Below are 20,974 nucleotides of genomic sequence, written 5' to 3'. Positions count from 1 at the left end.
AGTAGATTTAATTATATGTATTATTATATTTAAATCAAAATAATAATAATAAAACATAAAAACATAGGGACACACATAGCTGTTCATAGGAGCGGCTAGCACCACTCATAAAGGTTGAGAATGCAGAGGTCCAGTCAGTGGACTTGTGTACCGGTATGTATACGTATTGTAAAGTAATGCACTGGCTCCATCTGCTGGGCAGAACATGTACTCGCAACTAGAGTGTTGTCAGTGAGAGAGAGTGAACGTTGTAAACATTGGTGTGTATAGAGATGTATAGGTAGGTGGGCTTTGCGCTGTCGCGAGGCTGATTCCGAACCCATTTTAGGCAAACTTGACACTTCTGAAATAGTTTTTTTTCTCCACAAAGCTGTCCATTTTGCACCGCGTGTGTGTGTGTGGAATTGTGTAGTTTATTGTATTCCACCGGTAGGTTGTGGATGATCCACTCAGCAGTGAAATGATCCGCACAAAGCGAGCAGCAGTCGGCAGCACCCCTCACCCCCAGAGGAGGGGGTTGAGGTTCGGTTCATGATCGCCGCCCTTTATCGTAAAACTCCGGGAGGAAGTGAAGTAGTAACGGGGGGGACGAAAACATTAACAAAAAGGTGTCACCGCCACGGTGCAGTCAGTCAGTCAGTGATCATCGTGGCATGCGTGCGTGTTTGTACCGCGATATATAATAATACATAAACGGACACGAATCAAAAGTTAAGAGGACGGGGAACGAAAGAAAGCAGGGATGTGACTGTTGTTGTTGTTGTTGTTGTAGTCGTTCTTAAATAGTGATCACGATTCGCAGACAGTCTCACACACACACACACACACCGAAAAACAACAACTACTACATCCACCACAACGGGACGGGTCGTGTCGGCCTCCCTCTCCTCCTCCCTCCAGAGAGGAAGCGGTGGTTCACCCCGCTCGGTGGGGCCGAGGAAAGGCCGAGGATCAACGGCCTCCCCGATGCCACCAGCAGCAGCCGAAGCCGAACAGAGCAGAGAGACAGCAGCCCGCAGCTAGCAGCCTTGGAGGAGGAGATCACATCAGATCAGAGAGAGAGAGAGAGAGACGAGGAGAGGACAGGACGGCCACCATGATGTCTGGAAAAACACAGCGGATCATGATGATCTGAACACGGCGAGGAGGAAGGATCCTTTTGAGAGAGATTTAGGAGTCATAATCATAATAAAGGAGGAGAGAGAGAGGGTTTCTGCTGTACCTGGACACGAGTCGACCTCCCTTTTAGGTGAGTTGATACTGTAGTCTTTCTCAACACTATCAAAGATGTATTTTTTTTATCGAGTCTGACTTTGATCGTCTTGGTCCAAGGCTAGAAGTTAGGCTAGTGGTTCTCAAACATTGCCATGTATCATTATGTCAAGGACCCCCAACATGTGTATGTATGTATTTGTCCACGGACCCTCCCTCCCCCCCTTTGAAAGGATGTTGCCAGCCATGGGGTCCTATACTGCAGCCATGGATGGACCAGCTTTCTAGAAATAGATGATGTGTAGCTTATTATTAGAGGCAAATCCATGAGGTGCTTTTCCTTGTGGATCGTCTATTTTCGTCTAGCTGCCTGGAACCCCTTCAAGGACCACATGGGGCTCCCCACTGGGGGTCCCCGCCCTGTCGGACCCCACTTTGAGAACCATATCTCTAGAGTCTAGCCCATGAACATGCACCACTCCCACGATTATTGATTCATTAGCCTAAGAACTGGGTTTTTAGACTAGAGTTAACTTTTAGTACACAAACTCGACAGCATCTCATGTAGACCAGTACACTTTGTGTGCATGCAGCGTGCGTGTTCACACAGCTTCATAATCCTCTACACTACAGTGAGTGTCACATGTAGTATTTGTTAAAGGTTCAGTTACTTCCTAGATTAATAAAGGAAAGCTGCTATGACTGTTTATTGAAAGCCAGCCCAAATGCTGCTGTGTAGCCTACTGTGTACTTGTTCGTGTTGGTGTCAGTCAGGTTACTGAGAGATGCTAAAGAGAATAGAAGCTTATTTTTCATTTATGGCTGCAACTATCGATTTCCTTAGTGATGAATTATTCCATCGAGTAACCCTTTTAATTAATAATTGAGAAGCGTGTTTGTAAATACAAAAATCACACCCGTGTGAAGTGAGGGGCGCTAATATATTAAAGTCTAACTCGTGTTGATTAGGTGATGTAATGGTGGTGATGTAAAACAAACAATCAAACGCCATTAACAATAAAGAGACAAGATGACGTAAATGTTCCCTTCATTGTCAATGGCGTTTTTAAAACCAACATTGAACTAAAAACAAACATTAAACCTGTATAAAAAAAAAGAAGATATATACCGGTATATGTCCATGTTTCCACTTATGCATTATGCTATACTTATTTGCACAGGGTCGGTGCAAAAATCTACCTCGATGCTTGAAAGAAGGTGCATTTCTTTCCGGGTGGAAACATTTCACTTATGACATGTGTAGGCCGGGTTGGGATCTGGAATGGGAGGAGCCGGATCCGACATCGAGGAACCGGAATCGGTTTCCATCACGTTTCTGGGACCGTTTCTGGAACCGGTTTGATCAGAATTGATCCGGTTTGTCAGAAGCTGGCATGTGGACTAACTTCATGTCGGCTATACTCTTGCAATACGGTGGTTCACAAACCTTCAACATTTCAAGGACCATCATAACCCTGAAGCGTTATTCAGGGTCTGGATTTTCGGTGGTGGGGTGACCACCGAACTACAACATGACGTCACTGAGCCGCGGTGAAGAGCAAACCACCACCACCGCCACCACCCCCCAGCCCTTCTCTCTGTTTTTACTCACCACACCGCTCAACGTTATTTCAGTTCCGGTGGTCAGCTCACCACCGGAGCGGTGGTCACCTCACCACCGGAGCGGTGGTCACCTCACCACCGGAGCGGTGGTCACCTCACCACCGAAAATACCAGACTATGAATGAGCCTTAAGAGAGTGTACTGTACCGGGTCCATTTGGTTCCAGTTGTACACTCTCTGAGTTACAGACCTGTAAGTCTCAAAGCTTTACAGAGCTCTAAAGGGTCCATTTGGAACTGTCTATATAGGAATCGTTAACCCATTTTGGTGTTTTAAGCATTATTTTATACTTTAGCTATTGAAAAATAGCAGATCTACAAGCTCATAGGTGCCGCGCTAGGAACTTGTAGGTCTGCTATTTTTGAAAAATCGTGAAAATGTGGCGCAAATCTTTGAATACCGGTGTGTATATATATATATATATATATATTCCTTCAGGGCGAATGTTTTTAACTCAAATCTTTGCCTCTGGGGAGGTCCCTGGAACAACAATAAAAATAAAAATATATATATTTCCATAATTGAGTACATCGATTAGTTTGATTAACTGTTTCAGACCTACCAGCCATATTTAGATGCTTCCTGGGAGGAGAGAGTAGTTGGTAGGTAACGAGAAGAGTGATTGATAGATTTTTCCAGAATTCCACGTTACCCCAGTAGGGCGATTTGACTTGTGCTGTGTATGTGTTGCTGTTTCCAGCATGTACAGTAATGCAACCAAAACACCGCCTAATAGACAGTCTTGAACCTGGTTCCATCTATTTTATATTGGTGCCCTTTAACGCATTTGGACCTGTGAAAAAAACCTGTTTCTATGTCAGACATTTTAATGTCGAGGACCCCCAAAGATTATTGTAATTATTGGCCGCCGACCCCCATCTGAAAATATGTTGTTCCAGGCAGTGTTGTTTTCGTCGACTAAAACTAAGACGAAAAATGTTCGTCGACTATATTTTTTCACTGGCGAAAACTAAATGGTAACTAAATGAAAACTAAGCTATGATGACTAAAACTAAGACTAAATATATTTACAATTTCGTCAACACGTAAAAACTAGACTTGGGAAGTTAGGAAGGGACTAGTGCACAAGAGTATAAGACACACGTTATTTTACACTTGGTTTCATGCTGAAAATAACCGATCTACAAGCTCACACTGCGACGCGTTGTGAGCTTGTAGATCGGCTATTCTCAGCAAGTGTGAAATATGTCATTACGACGGCATCAAGACCCGCCGAAATACATTTTAGTCGACTAAATCAACCGTAGATTTAGTCGACTAAAATCTTATGAAGTTTAGTCGACTAAAACTAGACTTAACACTAACACATTCCAGGTGACTAAAATCAAAATTTGCTGCCAAAAACAACCCTGGTTCCAGGAACCCCCCCGAAGCAAAGATTTGAGTTAATAAAAATGTTACATTCAAAGATTTGCGCCACATAAAAAAAAAAAGATTTACAAGCTCGTAGCTATGAGCTTGTAGAGCTGCACATTTTTAAATAGCTAAAGCCATACCATAATGCTTAAAACACACGTTTTAAACACGTTATAATTTAGCTTTTGAAAAACAGCAGATCTACAAGCTCATGGTGGCGCGCTACGAGCTTGTAGGCCTAAATGGGGTTAAGCTTTAGGACTCAACAGGAACAGTGTAAAAGTGCAAACAAGGATATTCGATCCTTTTCATATAGCTAAATATTTCACCAGGAGGAGGCGGAGCATCCATTGTCTGTACCTTCCTTCTTGCGGCTGTGTCATTGTGTTGCACAATACTTTGGATGACAATCAAATGTGGGGTAACACACCCTTGCGAAAGAATGACACGGCGGCGACGACGTCGACAACACAAATCTCTTCCGCTGCAATCCGTGCCGATTATACTGTTTGTACACTGTAGGTCTCCATAGAAAACGGCAGATCTGCAAGATCAAAATGTGTCACGATGCGATACGTTGTGAGCTTGTGGATCCAGCTGTTTTCAGACACCCGTGCATAACACGGAACATTAAAATGACTCGTCTAGTTCTGCTGGCATCTCTTCTCCACTAGTACCTACCTTTTTTTAGTTTAAATTGTCAATATAGTTAAGGCTCATACATAGTCTGGATTTTCGGTGGTGGGGTGACCACCGAACTACAACATGACGTCACGAGCCGTGTTGAAGAGCAAACCACCGCCACCGCTCCAGCCCTTCTCTCTGTTTTTACTCACCACCGCTCAACGTTATTTCAGCTCCGGTGGTCAGCTCACCACCGGAGCGGTGGTCACCTCACCAACGAAAATCCAGACTCTGAATAGGCCTTTAGTCTCCGCTATAGTCGTCATAGCTTGGTTTTGGCTTGGTCTTTGGTTTTGGTTTTCGCCTGCGGCAGCTGTTTTGATGGTGGGAACAATAAGTGTGATAGTGTGTGTGTGTCAGGGCTGTGAATCTTTGGGTGTCGATTCGATTCCGATTATTGGGGTCACGATTCGATTCCAGATAGTTTTTTTTTATTATTCTAAAGCATTTGTTTTCCCAGATTCAAAACGATTGTCTATTCAAAATGATTCTCGATTCAATACTACATTACAATACAATACAGCTGATCTGAAGTGACTAGCACTGAGAGACTACGGTATATCTTGAAAATGACTGAAGACATGTTTACTGTGATCAGCGTACGCTTACATTTCATATCGCAAACACCACGTAGTGAAAACTGTAACTGTAAGCAGGGAGAAAAAAAAAAGAAGAAAAAAAAAAGTTTGGAAATTATGAATCGATTTTCAATCGGCCATTTTTTTTGACACCCCCTAGTGTGTGTTTCTCCTCCTCCTCTCTCCTCTTCTGACCTGAGATCAGGCTGTGTGCAATTGTGTAACGTTGCGTGTCTTCCTCTGTAATGTCTTTTTTTGTTGTCATTGATGTTTTATGTGTGGCTGTATAGCTGGGGGGTGAAAGCCCCAAGACAAATTTCCCTTGTGGACAATAAAGTTGACCTTGACCTTGACCTTCTCTTCCCCAGGCTTGATGGAGGACCTGCAGAGCCAGAGCATCAGTCTGGACCCCCGCCGGCAGGAGCTGCTGGAGGCGCGCTTCACTGGAGGAGCCGGGGTGGCCAAGGTCTGCGTCTAATAACGTCCATTCTGACCTGAGATCAGATTCATACGAGGTTTCCACTGGACACACACTGGTCTGATTAACCCATTCTGACCTGAGATCAGATTTAAAAAAAAATAAAGTCTTCTACACATCCTGAGAGTTTTCTGAAAAAGCTTTATGTTTCTATATATGTCAGTGGTTCTTCGGTTATTCAACGAAATAGCAGACCTACAAGCTCGTAAGCGCGCCACTCGGTGGCACGCTATGAGCTTGTGTAGCAGATCTACAAGCTCGCCGCGCTTACGAGCTTGTAGATCTGCTATTCTTTTGAAAAATCGTGAAAATGTGGCACAAATCTTTGAATATATATATAGAGAGTTTATAGAGTTTCAGAGAGAACATTTTTAACTCAAACTCTTGGGGGGGGGGGTCCCTGGAACAACATATTTTCAGATGGTGGTCTGTGGCCAAATACATATCATTTGGGGGAAGGGGGGGGGGGGGGGGGTCCTTGCCACGAAACGGTTTTGAGAACCACCGATTTAAGATGGCATCCATTTTGTAGAACGGGCCTCGGCCAGTTTAGTTAGTGGGTCGACTTCTTCAATCTGTCGTCATTCATTCTGCTCTCTCTCTCTCTCTCTCTCTCTCTCAGGCACACAACGAGTCGTCCAACCAATCGCTGTGCAGCGTGGGCTCACTCAGCGACCGCGAGCTGGAGGTCAGTATAGACTCACACAAACATCACATGACCTCTGTCTGTCTGTCTGTCTGTCTGTCTGTCTGTCTGTCTGTCTGTCTGTCTGTCTGTCTGTCTGTCTGTCTGTCTGTCTTTAGGGCTGCACGATTATGAAATGATGAACCGTTATCCTTTGCAGGATCACATCTGCCGATACCGATTTCCGACCGATTCCGATATTATACAGAGGATGAACAAGCCTTTAAGGCACTTCAGGGGCTTATTGGCCCAAAGCCTGTTGTTCACCCATTCTGACCTGAGATCAGATTCTATAAAAATGTCTTCTACATCCTGACAGTTTTAATTCTGATTATTCTTTTTTAAGTCTTCTATATCAGTCGCTCTTTGATTTTTCTAAAATAGCAGACCTACAAGCTCGTAGCGCGCCACTCGGTGGCGCGCTATGAGCTTGTAGATCTGCTATTTTTAAATAGCTAAAGCATAACGTAATGCTAACACCAAAAAGGGGTTAAAGTATTCAGTCAATCAACAAAAAAGCCTATACTCTTTTCCAAGTGTCTGTTTTCACAACAGAATGAGACGAGTACACACATTAAATGTAGAATGTTTTTACATTATTTATTTATTTTGCTGGTGAAAACCAATTAAATAATCTTGTCTAGTTTTTAGACCATTCCGATTCCGATATGGCCTTTATTTTATATATTTTATGGAGGAACAGACAGTAGGCTGACAGGAAATGGGGAGAGAGATGGGGAGGGGGGGTGACATGCTAGTAAAGGCCGTCGGGATCGGGAGTCGAACCCGCGGCACACTGCCAGACTGGATTACCAGCCAAGGTGCCTGGACCGCTGAGCCACGGCCCAGGCCCTGTGCATCACTTTCTTCTTGTCTCGTCTTTCAATCACTGCTGCACCGGCCCAGTCTAAAACGTTCCATAGCCATGAGTTTTGATACGGGGCTACAACATTTTAAAATGTTTTGTACAATTTCACTTTTTTGTAAAACAAAAACATGTACACTGCTGCACGTCAATAAGACGGCCAGCTTGGGCGGAACCTTTGCCCAAATATGGAAATGTGCAGGGGTGGGTGTGTGTGTGTGTGTGTGTGAATCAAGTGGCAAATTTGATCGGACCAACGTTTTCGAATGTCTGTGTTGCGTCATCATCTGCGGAGGAATTCCGCCAAATCTCTGTGTATTTGGGAGGGGTGTGTTGACTTGCAAGGTGTTGTGAGGCAGCTCATAAATGGGCTATTTCCGGTTATTCGTTATTTTTTAGATTAATAGGTGTTCAGATAGCAATAGAGTATAGATTAAAGAGTGTAAAAACTGCTTTAGTTTTATCACATGGTCTGAGATATGTCATAAAAGCAAAGGTCTTCAGTTTGGAATGCGGAACATGGGTTTACAATATGAAAACAAAACATCATAATTCCACACACATTGTGCTAATTGTTTAGGAAACGATGCTATAGCCACACGCTCCTTTCACTCAAATCACAGATTTGGGACTTGGCCTAAGAAAAGACTCGCGTCATTCCCGACTTGCTGCAGGCTTCTGTGTTGTCGAGGACTTTCAATGAACTAGCCCATTTTGGTGTTTTTAAAACATTATGTTATAATTTAGCTATTGAAAGATAGCAGATCTACAAGCTCATAGCGCGCTACGAGCTTGTAGGTCTGCTATTTTTGAAAAATCGTTAAAATGTGCCTGAAATCTTTCCGAAAATTGTCACGATTTAGAAAACTCGAACAATATGAGCCCGATGGCAGATTCGGCGCTGGTTGACGCCCATGTGTGCTTTCTCTCCGTCTCTGGTCCTCCAGACTCCAGAGAAGTCCACTGAGAAGAGAAGCAGGAAGAGAAAAGCTGACGGCTACGACAGCAACCAGGGTGAGTCCTGCATGTTTTAACCCGTTCTGACCTGAGATCAGTTTCTAAGAATGTCTTCTACATCCTGACAGTTTTCTGAGAAAGCTATGTTTTTCTATGTCAGTCGTTCTTCGATTTTTCAAAAAATAGCAGACCTACAAGCTCGTAGCGCGCCACTCGGTGACGCGCTATGAGCTTGTAGATCTGCTATTTTTTCAATAGCTAAAGCATAACATAATGCCAACACCAAAAGGGGTTCCCCCCCCCCAAAAAAAATGGGTTAATTAAATCTACATTTTATTACAGTTCCTACATTTGAGAACTTCGAAAGCAAACATTACATCTCAGGAATATGAAAAGAACATTTAACTTTTTTATACAAAATGAACAAGCAAAGACGTAAAAGCGACTATTTTAATAGTAACACGACACAGGAAACCCACAATAATGTTGGCAGGGGGGGGGGGGGTATGGTGAACTAGTACTGTACACTTCCCCTGGCAAGTGGCCAGATTTCACAGTTATCCATTTATGTTAACAAAAAAATGCAAAAGCAATAACGACAATTACTGAAGTGTTATTCTGTTCTTGGTGTGTTTTGTAGGAAAAGGACGAGGGACAAAAATAAGCGACTATTTTGAGGTGAGTAATCGAGCGAACACACCGAGTCTGTACCGAACGGTCACGTTTCCGAAACATCGCGGGATGTTCCTCCTCCTCCTCTCACGCTCCCCCCCCCCCCCCTCTCGCTAGTGCATTTTACACTGAACACGAGAGAGAACAGCCAGCCCAGCACACGATAAAATGTCCCTTTCACATAGTTTTAACCCATTTTGACCTGGAAAACGATTCTGCAAAATTTCTTCTAAATCCTGACTGTTTTCTTGAAAAAGCCCTTTTTTTCTATGTCGGTCGTTCTCAAAGCACTTTCATGTCACTTTTCACGATTCTTCGAAAAATAGCAGACCTACAAGCTCGTAGCGCGCCACTCGGTGGCGCGCTATGAGCTTGTAGATCTGCTATTTTTCAATAGCTAAAGCATTACATAATGCCAACACCAAAAGGGGTTCCCGCCCCTAAAATGGGTTAAAGTTAGCACTCCATGGACAGAGGAACATGGAGGTAAATAAAACAATGTGAAAGGGGAAATTTTTTGTCTGTTGCCGGCGCTCTCTCTGCTTTGCAATTCTTTCTCTTATCTCTCAACGTATGCTCCCGTTATCGTCGGCATGGCGGTGTTGTCGATTCATGTCTGTGCCCCGGAATAACAAACCTCCAACGTTTCTAACAAACGCCTCGCTTGTATAGATCTGTGCTCTTCTTCGGCAAAGTGACGACACCGGGATGGGATGATATATGAAAAACAACATGTTATGCGCGATAATCGAAAAGGCTAAAAATGCCCCACTTTTGTTAACCACTTCAACCCTCAGCATCCCTGGGGAATGGGGATGCTCACAGTACGTTGTGAGCTTGTAGATCTGTGCTATTTTGCCTAAAATCGATTTGTGTGGAGTGAAGTACGGGCGTACCAAATGCGCTCTTTATACAGGTCCCGTTTCATTAAGTAATAATTATACCGTAGCGTTTATTATGTGCTACTGAATTATATAATATAATCTTTTACAGGTCCGTTTCATATCAAGTATATAGAGCGTAATATCTGGTACTAAATTTGCAGCTCAGCAAAAGCGAATTCGCCCTATAATGTATGACGGAGGGCGATTTCACAATAAACTGAAATCTCTGTTATTGTGAGCGTTAAATAATAACGATTATCGTCCCATCTCTACTTTGAATAACAGGTATTTCTTGTATTTCTTGTGTGTGTGTGTGTGTGTGTGTGTGCGTGTGTGTGTGTGCGCGCGCTTCCGTCCAGTGTGTGGGTGGTGGTGGTGGTGGTGGGACCACCGGGCCTGCCCGGGGCCTTCCTCCTCTGGTGCGCTCCTCTCCACAGCACTTACACTCTAACACCTTGGTGAGCACCCAGCTCTGTCTGTCTGTCTGTCTGTCTGTCTGTCTGTCCCTTTCACGTAGTTTTAACCCATTTTGACCTCGAAATGTCTTCTAAATTCCTGACTTGTTTTCGTGAAAAAGCTGTTTTTCTATGTCGGTCGTTCTCAAACACTTTCATGTCACTTTTCACGATTCTTCAAAAATAGCAGACCTATACAAGCTCGTAGCTCTATATGAGCTTGTAGATCTGCTATTTTTCAATAGCTAAAGCATAGCATAATCATATGCTAACACCTGTCTGTCCGTCTGTCTGTCTGTACACTCTAAGGCGCGATTCAAACTCCTATTTTAGAGCCGAATAAAAGTCGGTTCGGCGCTGTGTAGAGCCCTATACAATGTGACGTCATTTGAGGTTCGGTGGACCGTCTCTGTCTGTCTGTCTGTCTGTCTGCACGCTTCCATTAACACAAAAACATTTTCTTTTCAACCTTTTATTTTCCATTGGTTCTCCTTCTTCTCAAGCTGTGGGCTCTTGAAACCTTTTCAACATTCGCAAGTGGGCTCTGATCGAGAAAAGGTTCTATAAGTGATCCTCACTCATGCTCTTTATGAGATCAAGGTTGTACTTTACTGTTATACATCTTGTTGTACAGGTCGAATCGATTGATCATTTCGGCGGCGGTGGCTCAGGGGGGTAGAGTGGCCGGATGGCAACCGCCAAGGTTGCCAGTTCGAAACCCGGGCTTCCCCAGAGTTGGTGTCGAAAGTGTCCTCGAGCAAAGACACTGAACCCCCTAATTGTTCCTGGTTGGTGTTGGTGTATGAATATGAATGTGTGTGTGTGTGTGTGTGTGTGTGTGTGTGTGTGTGTGTGTGTGTGTGTGTGTGTGTGTGTGTGAGAATGGGTGAATGTAATGCGCAATCTATGCAAAGCGCCTTGGATAAAGGCGCTTTATAAATGCACCATTTACCATGTATTCCAAACATGATTACCCTTTTCATTGATTCAAGAGCAATGACCGCTATTTCCAACACACTGCCTTTCCGAAAAACAAGACAGGCTGCAGTTTCTATTCGCTTGGAAATACCCGTCGATAATGTCATTGGGTAGGCTGAATTTTAGAACGGTTCACACACACACACACACACACACACACACACACACACACACAGCCCCCACCAATGAGAGTGAACGGAAATGGTGCCCTCTTTATAAATGAGCATTTTCCGAGGACCAATTATATGAACCCACAGTTCAAAATGGGTCAATGAAGTGCTCCTTCAAAGCCCTAGTACATGGGTTCCCAAAGTGGGGTCCGGGGGACCCCTATAGGGGTGTTCCAGGGGGTCCCCCAGCTAAATGATAGTTTGGAACCAAATGGACCAAGTGTACAAAAAGGTCCATTTGGACCCTAAACGGGTCCATTTGGTTCCATTTGTACGCTCCCAGAGTTTAATTAACAGTGGTTTTTACAATATAAATTGGGGGTACCAGAGATAGAAATGCCATTAAATGGGGGACTAAACTAAAGCATGTCCAACTGGGCGGTCCTTGAAATATGTTTTGGAATCACTGCTAAGAACCGTACAATCTTCTCTCACTGGCATATGTTTTCAAATGCAACAACGCAAGCGTAAAAAAGAAACGAAAGATAAACAGAATCCAGGTCTGGTGAGTCGCAGGCGTGTGCGCGTAAAGGTCACGCGTGCAACAAATTCACGGGACCGCGCTCGCGTAAATACGCAAAAAAACACAGCCTATATAGGTCTCATTGAAAATGAGCTATAGGCGCCGCGTTTTATCGCTCCCCGTTTGCGAGGCAAAATTGTTGATCTGTCTGTCTGTCTGTCTGTCTGTCTGTCTTTCAGGTCCAGCAGAACAGCCCCCCAGACTTGTCCTCGGCCAGTACAGTTAAGATGGAGGCCTCCTACTGCTACAATCACAAAGCCTCCCAGGTAAAGACGCTGCAACTGTAACTCTGAGAGCGTACACATGGAACCAAAGGGGTCCATTTTGGTTCCATGTGTACGCGCTCACAGTTAACCCTAATGCATGTCACACTGGGCATCTTCTCTGAGAAGATGCCGGTTTCCCTGGCATTATGTGTTTTCAAATGGGGAGTCCGTGGGCAAATGAATGTCGATTTTCCTTGACATGAACAAGTTTGGGAAGCACTGCTCGATACTGACCTGTCTGTCTGTCTGTCTGTCTGTCTGTCTGTGCCGTGCCACCAGTCGGAGTTGACCCTGGAGAAGCTGAGTGCTCTGGAGACCAGCAAGAACTCTGACCTGGAGAAGAAGGAGGGCCGCATCGACGACCTGCTGAGGGTAAAGGCAGCTATAGCCCGTTCTGACCTGAGATCAGATTCTTAAAAAAAAAAGTCTTCTACATCCTGACAGTTTTCGGAAAAAAAGCTTCGTTCTTCGATTTTTCAAAAAATAGCAGACCCACACAAGCTCGTAGCGCTCCACTCGGTGGCGCGCTAGGAGCTTGTAGATCTGCTATTTATCAATAGCTAAAGCGTGACATGACGCTAACACTGTGTGTGTGTGTGTGTGTGTGTGTGTGTGTGTGTGTTCACAGGCCAACTGTGACCTGAGACGTCAGATCGATGAACAGCAGAAGCTGTTGGAACGACACAAGGAGAGACTCAACAAATGTGTGACCATGAGCAAGACACTCCTCGTTGAGAAGGTGTGTGTGTGTGTGTGTGTGTTTTTGTGTGCGCGGGCGCTCAAAACTGAAGCAATAGAGAGACGGAAAGCCCCCTTTCACGACGACGAGCGGCCCGGCAGAGAATTTCCCATGCTAGACGTTTCGGAAAAGTATTCGTTTAATACTTTAGAAAGAAAGAAAGAAAAACAAACAAAAATGTTCTATACCCTCTGCCCCCTTTTATGTGGGAGTGAAATGAATGTATAGTTTCTAGTTTGGGAGTTTTATTTCTATTTTTTATAATGCAGCATTGTTTTCTCACTCGACAGTAAAAAAAAAAAACCCCAACATACAGGGTGTCAAACTTTGGGAACCCTTTGTTGTAATGTGTGTGTGTGTGTGTGTGTGTGTGTGTGTGTGTGTGTGTGTGTGTGTGCGTGTGCGTGCGTGCGTGTGTGCGCAGTGTAAGCAAGAGAAGATGACGTGCAGGGACAAGAGCATGCAGGACCGCCTGCGTCTGGGTCATTTCACCACCGTGCGTCACGGAGCCTCCTTCAACGAGCAGTGGACGGACGGACACGCCTTCCAGAACCTCATCAAGTCAGTGCACGGTGCACGCACGCACACACACACACACACACACACAGTATACTGTATGTATTTGGATTACACACGTACTGTGTATCCGTTAGACCAAAACGGTGGGTCGGGAACCACAGCCACAATTGTGTTATATGGGTTTCCCTACATTTCGTTTTTAAACTATTTCAAAGCGTTCTAAAAAAAAATCGAAATAAATCTTTCTTTTCTTCGAGTAATTTCATGACGAAATCAAAGAGAAATCGTAAGAGATTCCATGAAATTAGAAAACGAATGTTTTTGAGGTATTGAAAATAGCCGGTCTACCAGCTATATAATGAAAATATAATGCAAATCTTTGAATATATATATTCTTTCAGAGCGTAAACGTTTTAAAATTAGTGCTCGAGGGGCTGCAGCTGATTGAAATCATGCCGGGCATCACGGCGGGGCCCGGGGGGGGGACGGACGACGACAGACAGACTGCTTTGGGAATCGCAATTATTGTTTACACACGACAAGAACCATGGAGGAGCATTTGTTTATTCGAGAGGGAGCGATCACATTTCACGTCCTAGAGCCTCCTCTTTCCTCCACACTGGGAGGAAAAAAAACAAACACCGCATCTGAGAGTTTGAGGGGATGTATTTTTCCACGTGGAGTGCAGTCGGTGACCACTTTCCCCATTACATCTATACTATAGAGCGCTCGGGTGTTTATTTATTTGTGGTGCCGGCCTGCGTGTGTGCGCATGCTGGTGTCGCGTGACGTTGAGGCAGAGGTGGGCAACTTTGAAGATGGAGAGGGTCACTATAGAGTTAGCCTGGTTAATAAACCAGACTAATATCGCACGGACCGCGGGATATTAGTCTGGGGAGGCTCAGCTTGGATTTCATTTCCAGGGCGGCGGGTTGAAACATTTTCTCTTTGACGCAATTGGTCAGAGCTACTGTCAGTCAAAGGTCTCAAGCATTGAAAGTCACTGTACCCAAAGCCCGCCCATATTGCATACCGTGTCCCGATTGGCCGCCCCATTTCTCTGGTGTAGGAAATGGGCGTACAATTGAGCCTCTCCAGACCGTATTTTTTTTTGCCAACGGCTGATTCGGTCTGGTTTATTAACCAGGCTACTATAGAGTGGCCACATTGCATATACTGTCGTTATCGAAAATCTACAAGCTAAAAACGCGTCGCACTGCATGCAGCGTGTTTTGAGCTTGTAGATCTGCTATTTATTTTGCTATATTTGAATTGAAATCCTGAATTATAATTTTTTTTAGCTCTTTTTGAACAGTATCGGTGGACAAATGCATATCATTTCGGGTCTCCCCTTGACATGGGAAAGTGTGAGCACCACAGTTTTTTCAGAAAACGCTAGAATTGGTCGAATTGGTCTTGCGTCTTAAAAATGGGCCTTCCCATAACTCCCACTGCAAGAAATAATGCAACAAGCTCGAGACTACAAGCTCGTAGCGCGCCACCGAGTGGCGCGCTACGAGCTTGTAGGTCTGCTATTTTAGAAAAAATCGACTGACGCAGAAACACAGCTTTTTCAGAAAACTCATTTTCAAACAGACATTTCTTTTAGAAACGGATCTCGGGTCAAAACGTTAAAAAATTCAACTTTTGCCACTCGATCTTGCCATTCACTTTTATGCATGCGTGGGGTGTTTTTTTTTTTCCCCTCCCTTGGTTGTGCGCCGCAGGCAGCAGGAGAGGATCAACTCCCAGCGCGAGGACATGGAGAGGCAGCGGAAGCTCCTGGGCAAGAGGAAGCCTCCGTCGGCCGCGCTGCAGTCCAACTCCTCCATGCCTCCGCCCAGCCTCGAGCAGAACAACAAGCGCAAGAGCAAGAGCAACGGCCAGGAGAACGAGGCGTACGTTGTTGTTTACGTACTATTCTTATGGTTGAAACGGCCTTCTATAGCCGTGGGTTTATAAACCCCGGCACCGTTCACCTGCACCTAATCAAAACGACAGAATTCAGCTGCTCTGTTTTCCCCCAGAGCGCTTTAATAGCAAACTCTACAAGCTCATAGCGTGCCACCGAGTGGCGCGCTTACGAGCTTGTGGGTCTGCTATATATATTTTTTTGTGGCACAAATCTTTGAATATATAAGACTTTTTATATATTTGGACGTCGGGCCTGAATGGTTTTAAAGTCACCGTGTGTTGTCTGTCGTGCCACACAGGTTGTCGCTGGCCGAATATCACGAGCAAGAGGAGATCTTCAAGCTGCGACTGGGTCACCTGAAAAAGGTAGCGTCCGCAGCTGCATGGAATTAAAGTCCAATTAGGTTTCTGTCGTATTTATTGTCGTCAAACGACATTGTGACACCTGCCGAGCTTAGAATAACTAAAGTTCTCTCCTCCCTAACATTTTAGTCTAGTTTTCATTTTGTTGACTAAAGTATCAAAATGAGGAGAGCGTGGATATAAAATCAAGTTACTTTATTAATAATGTTAAAACGCCAACATGTTTTCGATTCACAAAGGAGTCTTTGATGCCCTTCTCTTCAGCACCTCGGTCCCTTTGATCTTTGAAGCAACCGCCGACTTCTTAAGCTTTTTCTGCGCCTCCATTGAGCACCTAGTTGATTTTCTTTTTTTCGCTGATGTTTGGTAATAGTTTCAGTCGTCATAGTAGCTTTTTGTTTGAAGTTTTGACATAGTTTTGATCTGTGGGGGGAAAAAAAGGGGGGTAGTGGGAGTAACAACTCGGTGTGTTGTGCCGTGTTTGTCCACCAGGAGGAGGCAGAGATCCAGGCGGAGTTGGAGCGTCTGGAGAGAGTGAGGAACCTGCACATCAGAGAGCTGAAGAGGATCCACAGTGAGGACAGCTCCCAGTAAGTCCTGTCTTCTTTCACCTTTATTTATTTATGTATTCAGCTCCCAGTAAGTCCTGTCTTCTTTCACCTTCATTTATTTTTTCATTCAGCTCCCAGTACGTCTTGTCTTCTTTCACCTTTATTCATTCAGGGGGAAGTCAATGGGCTATATGCATTTATGCGTGCACGCCATTTTGGAAAGAACTTGGGCCACTTCCCTGTACGTCCTTCGCAGGTGTTACCAATGATGCTAATGAAGGCTCTGTTCCATTCTGGTCAGACACAGTGCATGTTGGCTCACTGGAAACACTTTGCTGCAACCAGTGGGTATCTCTCAAAGTGTCCTTGGATGAGTTTCAAAATGGGTCCATTTGTACACTCGGAGTTCTAGGGGGTTCTTGAAATTAAAGTAGTTTGAGAACCACTGCACACTAAATGCAACAGAGTCGTTCTTATGGGTCCCCATATTTATTTTCTGTTTCCTACATTTGGCTTTTAATTATTATTATTTCAAAACATTTTCAAAAAGCATTCCCAGAAAAGTGAACTTTTCACAAATTAAAAACAAAATTAAATCATCGATCTCAGTAATTTGACGAAGAAATAGAAGAAAAATCTCCGAAATTCCATAAATTAGAACACATTATTTAAGAAGAAGTGAAAACAAGCTCATGAGCTGAAAATAGTAGCGGACAAGTGAAAATATATCTACAAGCTGACAACGCGCCCTGAGCTTGTAGATCTGCTATTTTCAGTAGTTTGGGTCTAATTTCTGTTGTGGCAATGTAAAGAGAGAAGTCCGCACACGGGCTCAGCTACACTGTGTTTTATTTAGTTAAAAAGAGTAAGACCGACAATCATAAACACGACATCTAGCTGTCCTCGAGGCCGACTCTACAAATCGTCTCCGTCAGCAGAGGTGGAACTGGAAACCCCACGTGTTCAAATTCAATGTGTGGAGTTTGCGTGTTCTCCCCGTGTCCCCTAGGGTAGGAACCCTCACAAAAAACATGCAGTAATCCTATCCTCTATACTGCCTCCCCCTGGCCAGCCGGGGGCACCTGATGGAGGGGAAAGGAACTGGTTGGAATAACGTTGTGTTCCATCCACGCAACAAGGGAAACTCCCCCCTGTCGGGTGAAAAGAAGCGGCTTGGACTCCTCATGCGTAGAAGGAAGTATGACGAGGTCTCACTGGGTTGGCAGAGGGAGTGTTAGAGCCCAGGATGACATTAGATAATCGACACTGGGTGAAAAAAAATGGGCTACATAATCTCCAACTTTCAACCTTGCATCGTTCCAAGTAGGCCAGTGTGCCACAACTCACAACCCTCTCCTCTCTTATAAACCTGCTTTCTGCAGTGCAGTGCAGTGAATGAATGAAGCGTCGGTCGGTTTCCAATCAACGCTGATTGAAGCCTGTCTTATGTCCTGCAGGTTCAAAGACCACCAGACGCTGAACGAGCGATATCTGCTGTTGCATCTCCTGGGAAAAGGTGGCTTCAGTGAAGTCTATAAGGTATATATATATATATATATATGCTTTTCTAAATCGGTGGTTCTCAACCTGTGGGTCGCATTTTTGAGGTGAAAAGGTAAAAAAATTAATTGAACGTGATGTGATGTTCTCTCCCTCTCTCCAGGCCTTTGATCTGACGGAGCAGAGGTACGTGGCTGTGAAGATCCATCAGCTCAACAAGAACTGGAGGGACGAGAAGAAGGAGAACTACCACAAGTGAGTCAACTTTGAACCATCAAACCCCGCTTCTTCTGTATTTTCAATTGGAAAAGACTTCCCTTTTCAGTTGTTAACGCTACCCCACAACGCCCCCGGATTGATTGATTTAGATCAAGAGTTATTCACGTTCGTTCATTTTGGATGATGTCCCAAGGGGGGAATGACATTGAATGTTGCCCAACAGGCGCTCCTCCCCCAGCCTGCGGAGCGGCGCGCTCGGGTTATGATATCAATAAAGTTCCGTCCTGTGATTTAATCTCCGTCCTGAGCGTTACTATTGGATATAGGACGGAGACCTCCGTTTATGCCACTCAGGGTGTTAACCCATTCTGACCTGAGATCCTGTCGGGAGCGGATGATATCGTTACGTCATGTTGTGGTATTGTTTTGTAGTCGACGGGCAGGAACAACAGGCTGGCGGCAACTTCCTTTTCCCTCTCAATAAAAGCTCTCGTATAGCCTGTAGCTTTTATTGCGAAAACTCGGTTTGAGGGAAAAGGAAGTTGCCGCCTAGCTGTTGTTCCTGCCTGTCGACTACAAAACAATACTACAACATGACGTCGTATAACGATATCATCATCCGCTCCCGACAGGATCATATACCCTAAAAATGAAATGGTGCCCAGGCTATAGGGTTCATGTGGTTGATAATATCCACTTGATATGTGCTTGTGAAAAACAATTGTTTCTTGTTTTTTTTTTGCTTGCAGACATGCCTGCAGGGAGTACAGAATTCACAAAGAGCTGGATCATCCTAGAATAGTCAAACTCCACGACTACTTCTCACTCGACACAGACTCGTAAGTGTTCACCTGAAAATGCACGGTGTTAATTAATTTAGCTCCGAGAGAGTACGAATTGAACCAAATTGTTCCCTTTTTTTCCCTACATTTTAGTATTATTATTATTTCAAGATTCCAATACGTTTTTTTCAAAAACTGTGGGGGTTGTTGGAGTTAATTTAGTTAGAAAGTTGGATTAGACGACATCTAATTAACAGCAGGTGTGTTCTTCAGCAGGCTTTTTAGTTTAGAGCTGGGAGCCTCTGAGCAAACGCATAAAAACCTTTTTTTTCTCCCCCAGCTTATTGCTTCATGGGCAATAACTGGAACACAATGTATTTTTGTACGTTTGGGTCCCCTGGAGACAGTACATTCAATTTATATCAGCTGGAAATGTTTGGGTACGTCTGGTTTATTATATTGTCGTCGGGCCCAAACCTCTTATCTCATCAAAAGTAGCAAGCTTGAAACTACTTTTGCCATTTTGTTTAACCCATTAAGACCTGGAACGCGTCTATGCCACTTTAGCTTTTAACCACTTTCTACCATTATTTTATATTTTTTGCTATTGAAAAATAGCCGATATACAAGGTCATAGCGTGGCACCGAGTGCTGCACTACGAGCTTGTTTATCGGCTAATTTTATTGTATTTTTATCGTGAATATGTGTCGCAAATATATCTTGTATTCTTTCACAGCGAAACGCTTTTAAATCAAATCTTTGCTTCTGGGGGTCCCTGGAACAAAATATTTTGCGATGGAGGGGTCGACGACTAAATACATGAAAAGGTTTCAGAACCACTGATGTAGAAAGAAGACTTTTTTTTTAAATTTTTATCTGCCTCAGGTCTTAATGGGCTAATTTGAATTCCTGAAAAGTATAACCGTTTTGCACAACCGAGGTTTCCAGCTGACACCTGACCTGACGTGTGTGTGTGTGTGTGTGTGTGTGTGTGTGTGTGTGTGTGTGTGTGTGTGTGTGTGTGTGTGTGTGTGGTGTGTGTGTGCGTGCGTGCGCAGGTTCTGCACGGTGCTGGAGTTCTGCGAAGGCAACGACCTGGACTTCTACCTGAAGCAGAACAAGCTGATGTCGGAGAAGGAGGGGCGCTCCATCGTCATGCAGATCGTCAACGCGCTCCGATATCTCAACCACATCAAACCGCCCATCATCCACTACGACCTGAAGCCTGGTCAGTGTTCTGCTCGTCTGACTGTGGCACGCACGGTCGCACGCACGCATAGACACTCACGTAATCGTATTCGTAGTAGCATTACAAAATTTATTCGGTATGACTGCATGGATTCAAGTTGTCGTGACTGATTTCAGTCTTTTTTTTAATTAAGATTACAGAGTATTAGGGCCGATTCATACTCTTATTTTAGAGCCTACAATGTGACGTCATTTGAGGTTTGGGGGGGGCAGGTACCGTCCTAAAGTCGGCTCTTCGGTGCTACTGAAAATGTCTGACGAGCCGAAATCATTTCGGCACTACAGCGCCGAAACAGCGGTGAAATAGGAGTATGAATCGGCCCTTAGACTGGGTCAAACCAGCAATACTTCCATAATCCAACTTGTAATGGTCTCGGATATCTCATGAAAGCACAACACGTCACAGATTGGGACTTTTGACTATGTTTGCACCCACCGCTACTGATGACTGTAATAACGACTTCAGTGGTGACTTTAGTGACGACCTTGGCTGCCTCCTAGCGACCTTGCTAGCGACCTAGTCATGGTCGGCTGCCTCCTAAGCCAATGACAGTCTGAAACGGCATAGAAAACCCATACTTGCAACGCGGAGCGAGTGGCAACAGAAGCTAATGCTATGAGCTAACCAGAGTCGAGAGGACGGCCATAACAAAACAGCGGTGAGTGAACCGACAAAAGAACGTCGGAAGCGAACGAAAACGGGCGTTTACAAGAGCGTGTTTTTGTTTTGC

The 20,974-nt window shown here is 44.5% G+C and overlaps 1 protein-coding gene across 2 annotated transcripts in view; it reads left to right on the top strand.

Moving 5' to 3' along the window:
• Positions 1-283: 283 nt before the first annotated feature.
• Positions 284-20,974, top strand: part of LOC308332878 (serine/threonine-protein kinase tousled-like 2) — a 31,636-nt gene continuing 10,945 nt past the window's right edge. For both annotated transcript variants that reach the window (XR_013965761.1, XM_080789000.1), the window contains exons 1-16: positions 284-1,249; positions 5,843-5,940; positions 6,575-6,640; positions 8,450-8,516; positions 9,100-9,137; positions 12,321-12,407; positions 12,687-12,779; positions 13,036-13,146; positions 13,571-13,707; positions 15,393-15,563; positions 15,879-15,945; positions 16,435-16,532; positions 17,951-18,032; positions 18,157-18,248; positions 18,962-19,051; positions 20,054-20,223. Coding sequence is in view for 1 of the 2 variants with exons in the window: in XM_080789000.1 (XP_080645126.1) it covers positions 5,848-5,940; positions 6,575-6,640; positions 8,450-8,516; positions 9,100-9,137; positions 12,321-12,407; positions 12,687-12,779; positions 13,036-13,146; positions 13,571-13,707; positions 15,393-15,563; positions 15,879-15,945; positions 16,435-16,532; positions 17,951-18,032; positions 18,157-18,248; positions 18,962-19,051; positions 20,054-20,223 (1,462 nt within the window). In the remaining variant the exon portion in view is untranslated. The remainder of the gene's footprint in view (positions 1,250-5,842; positions 5,941-6,574; positions 6,641-8,449; positions 8,517-9,099; positions 9,138-12,320; positions 12,408-12,686; positions 12,780-13,035; positions 13,147-13,570; positions 13,708-15,392; positions 15,564-15,878; positions 15,946-16,434; positions 16,533-17,950; positions 18,033-18,156; positions 18,249-18,961; positions 19,052-20,053; positions 20,224-20,974) is intronic.

The sequence above is a fragment of the Protomyctophum bolini genome (genome assembly GCF_963924005.1).
Source record: "Protomyctophum bolini genome assembly, chromosome: 18".
In the NCBI taxonomy this organism is placed as follows: domain Eukaryota; kingdom Metazoa; phylum Chordata; class Actinopteri; order Myctophiformes; family Myctophidae; genus Protomyctophum; species Protomyctophum bolini.
This window is presented reverse-complemented; position numbering and strand designations above follow the sequence as displayed.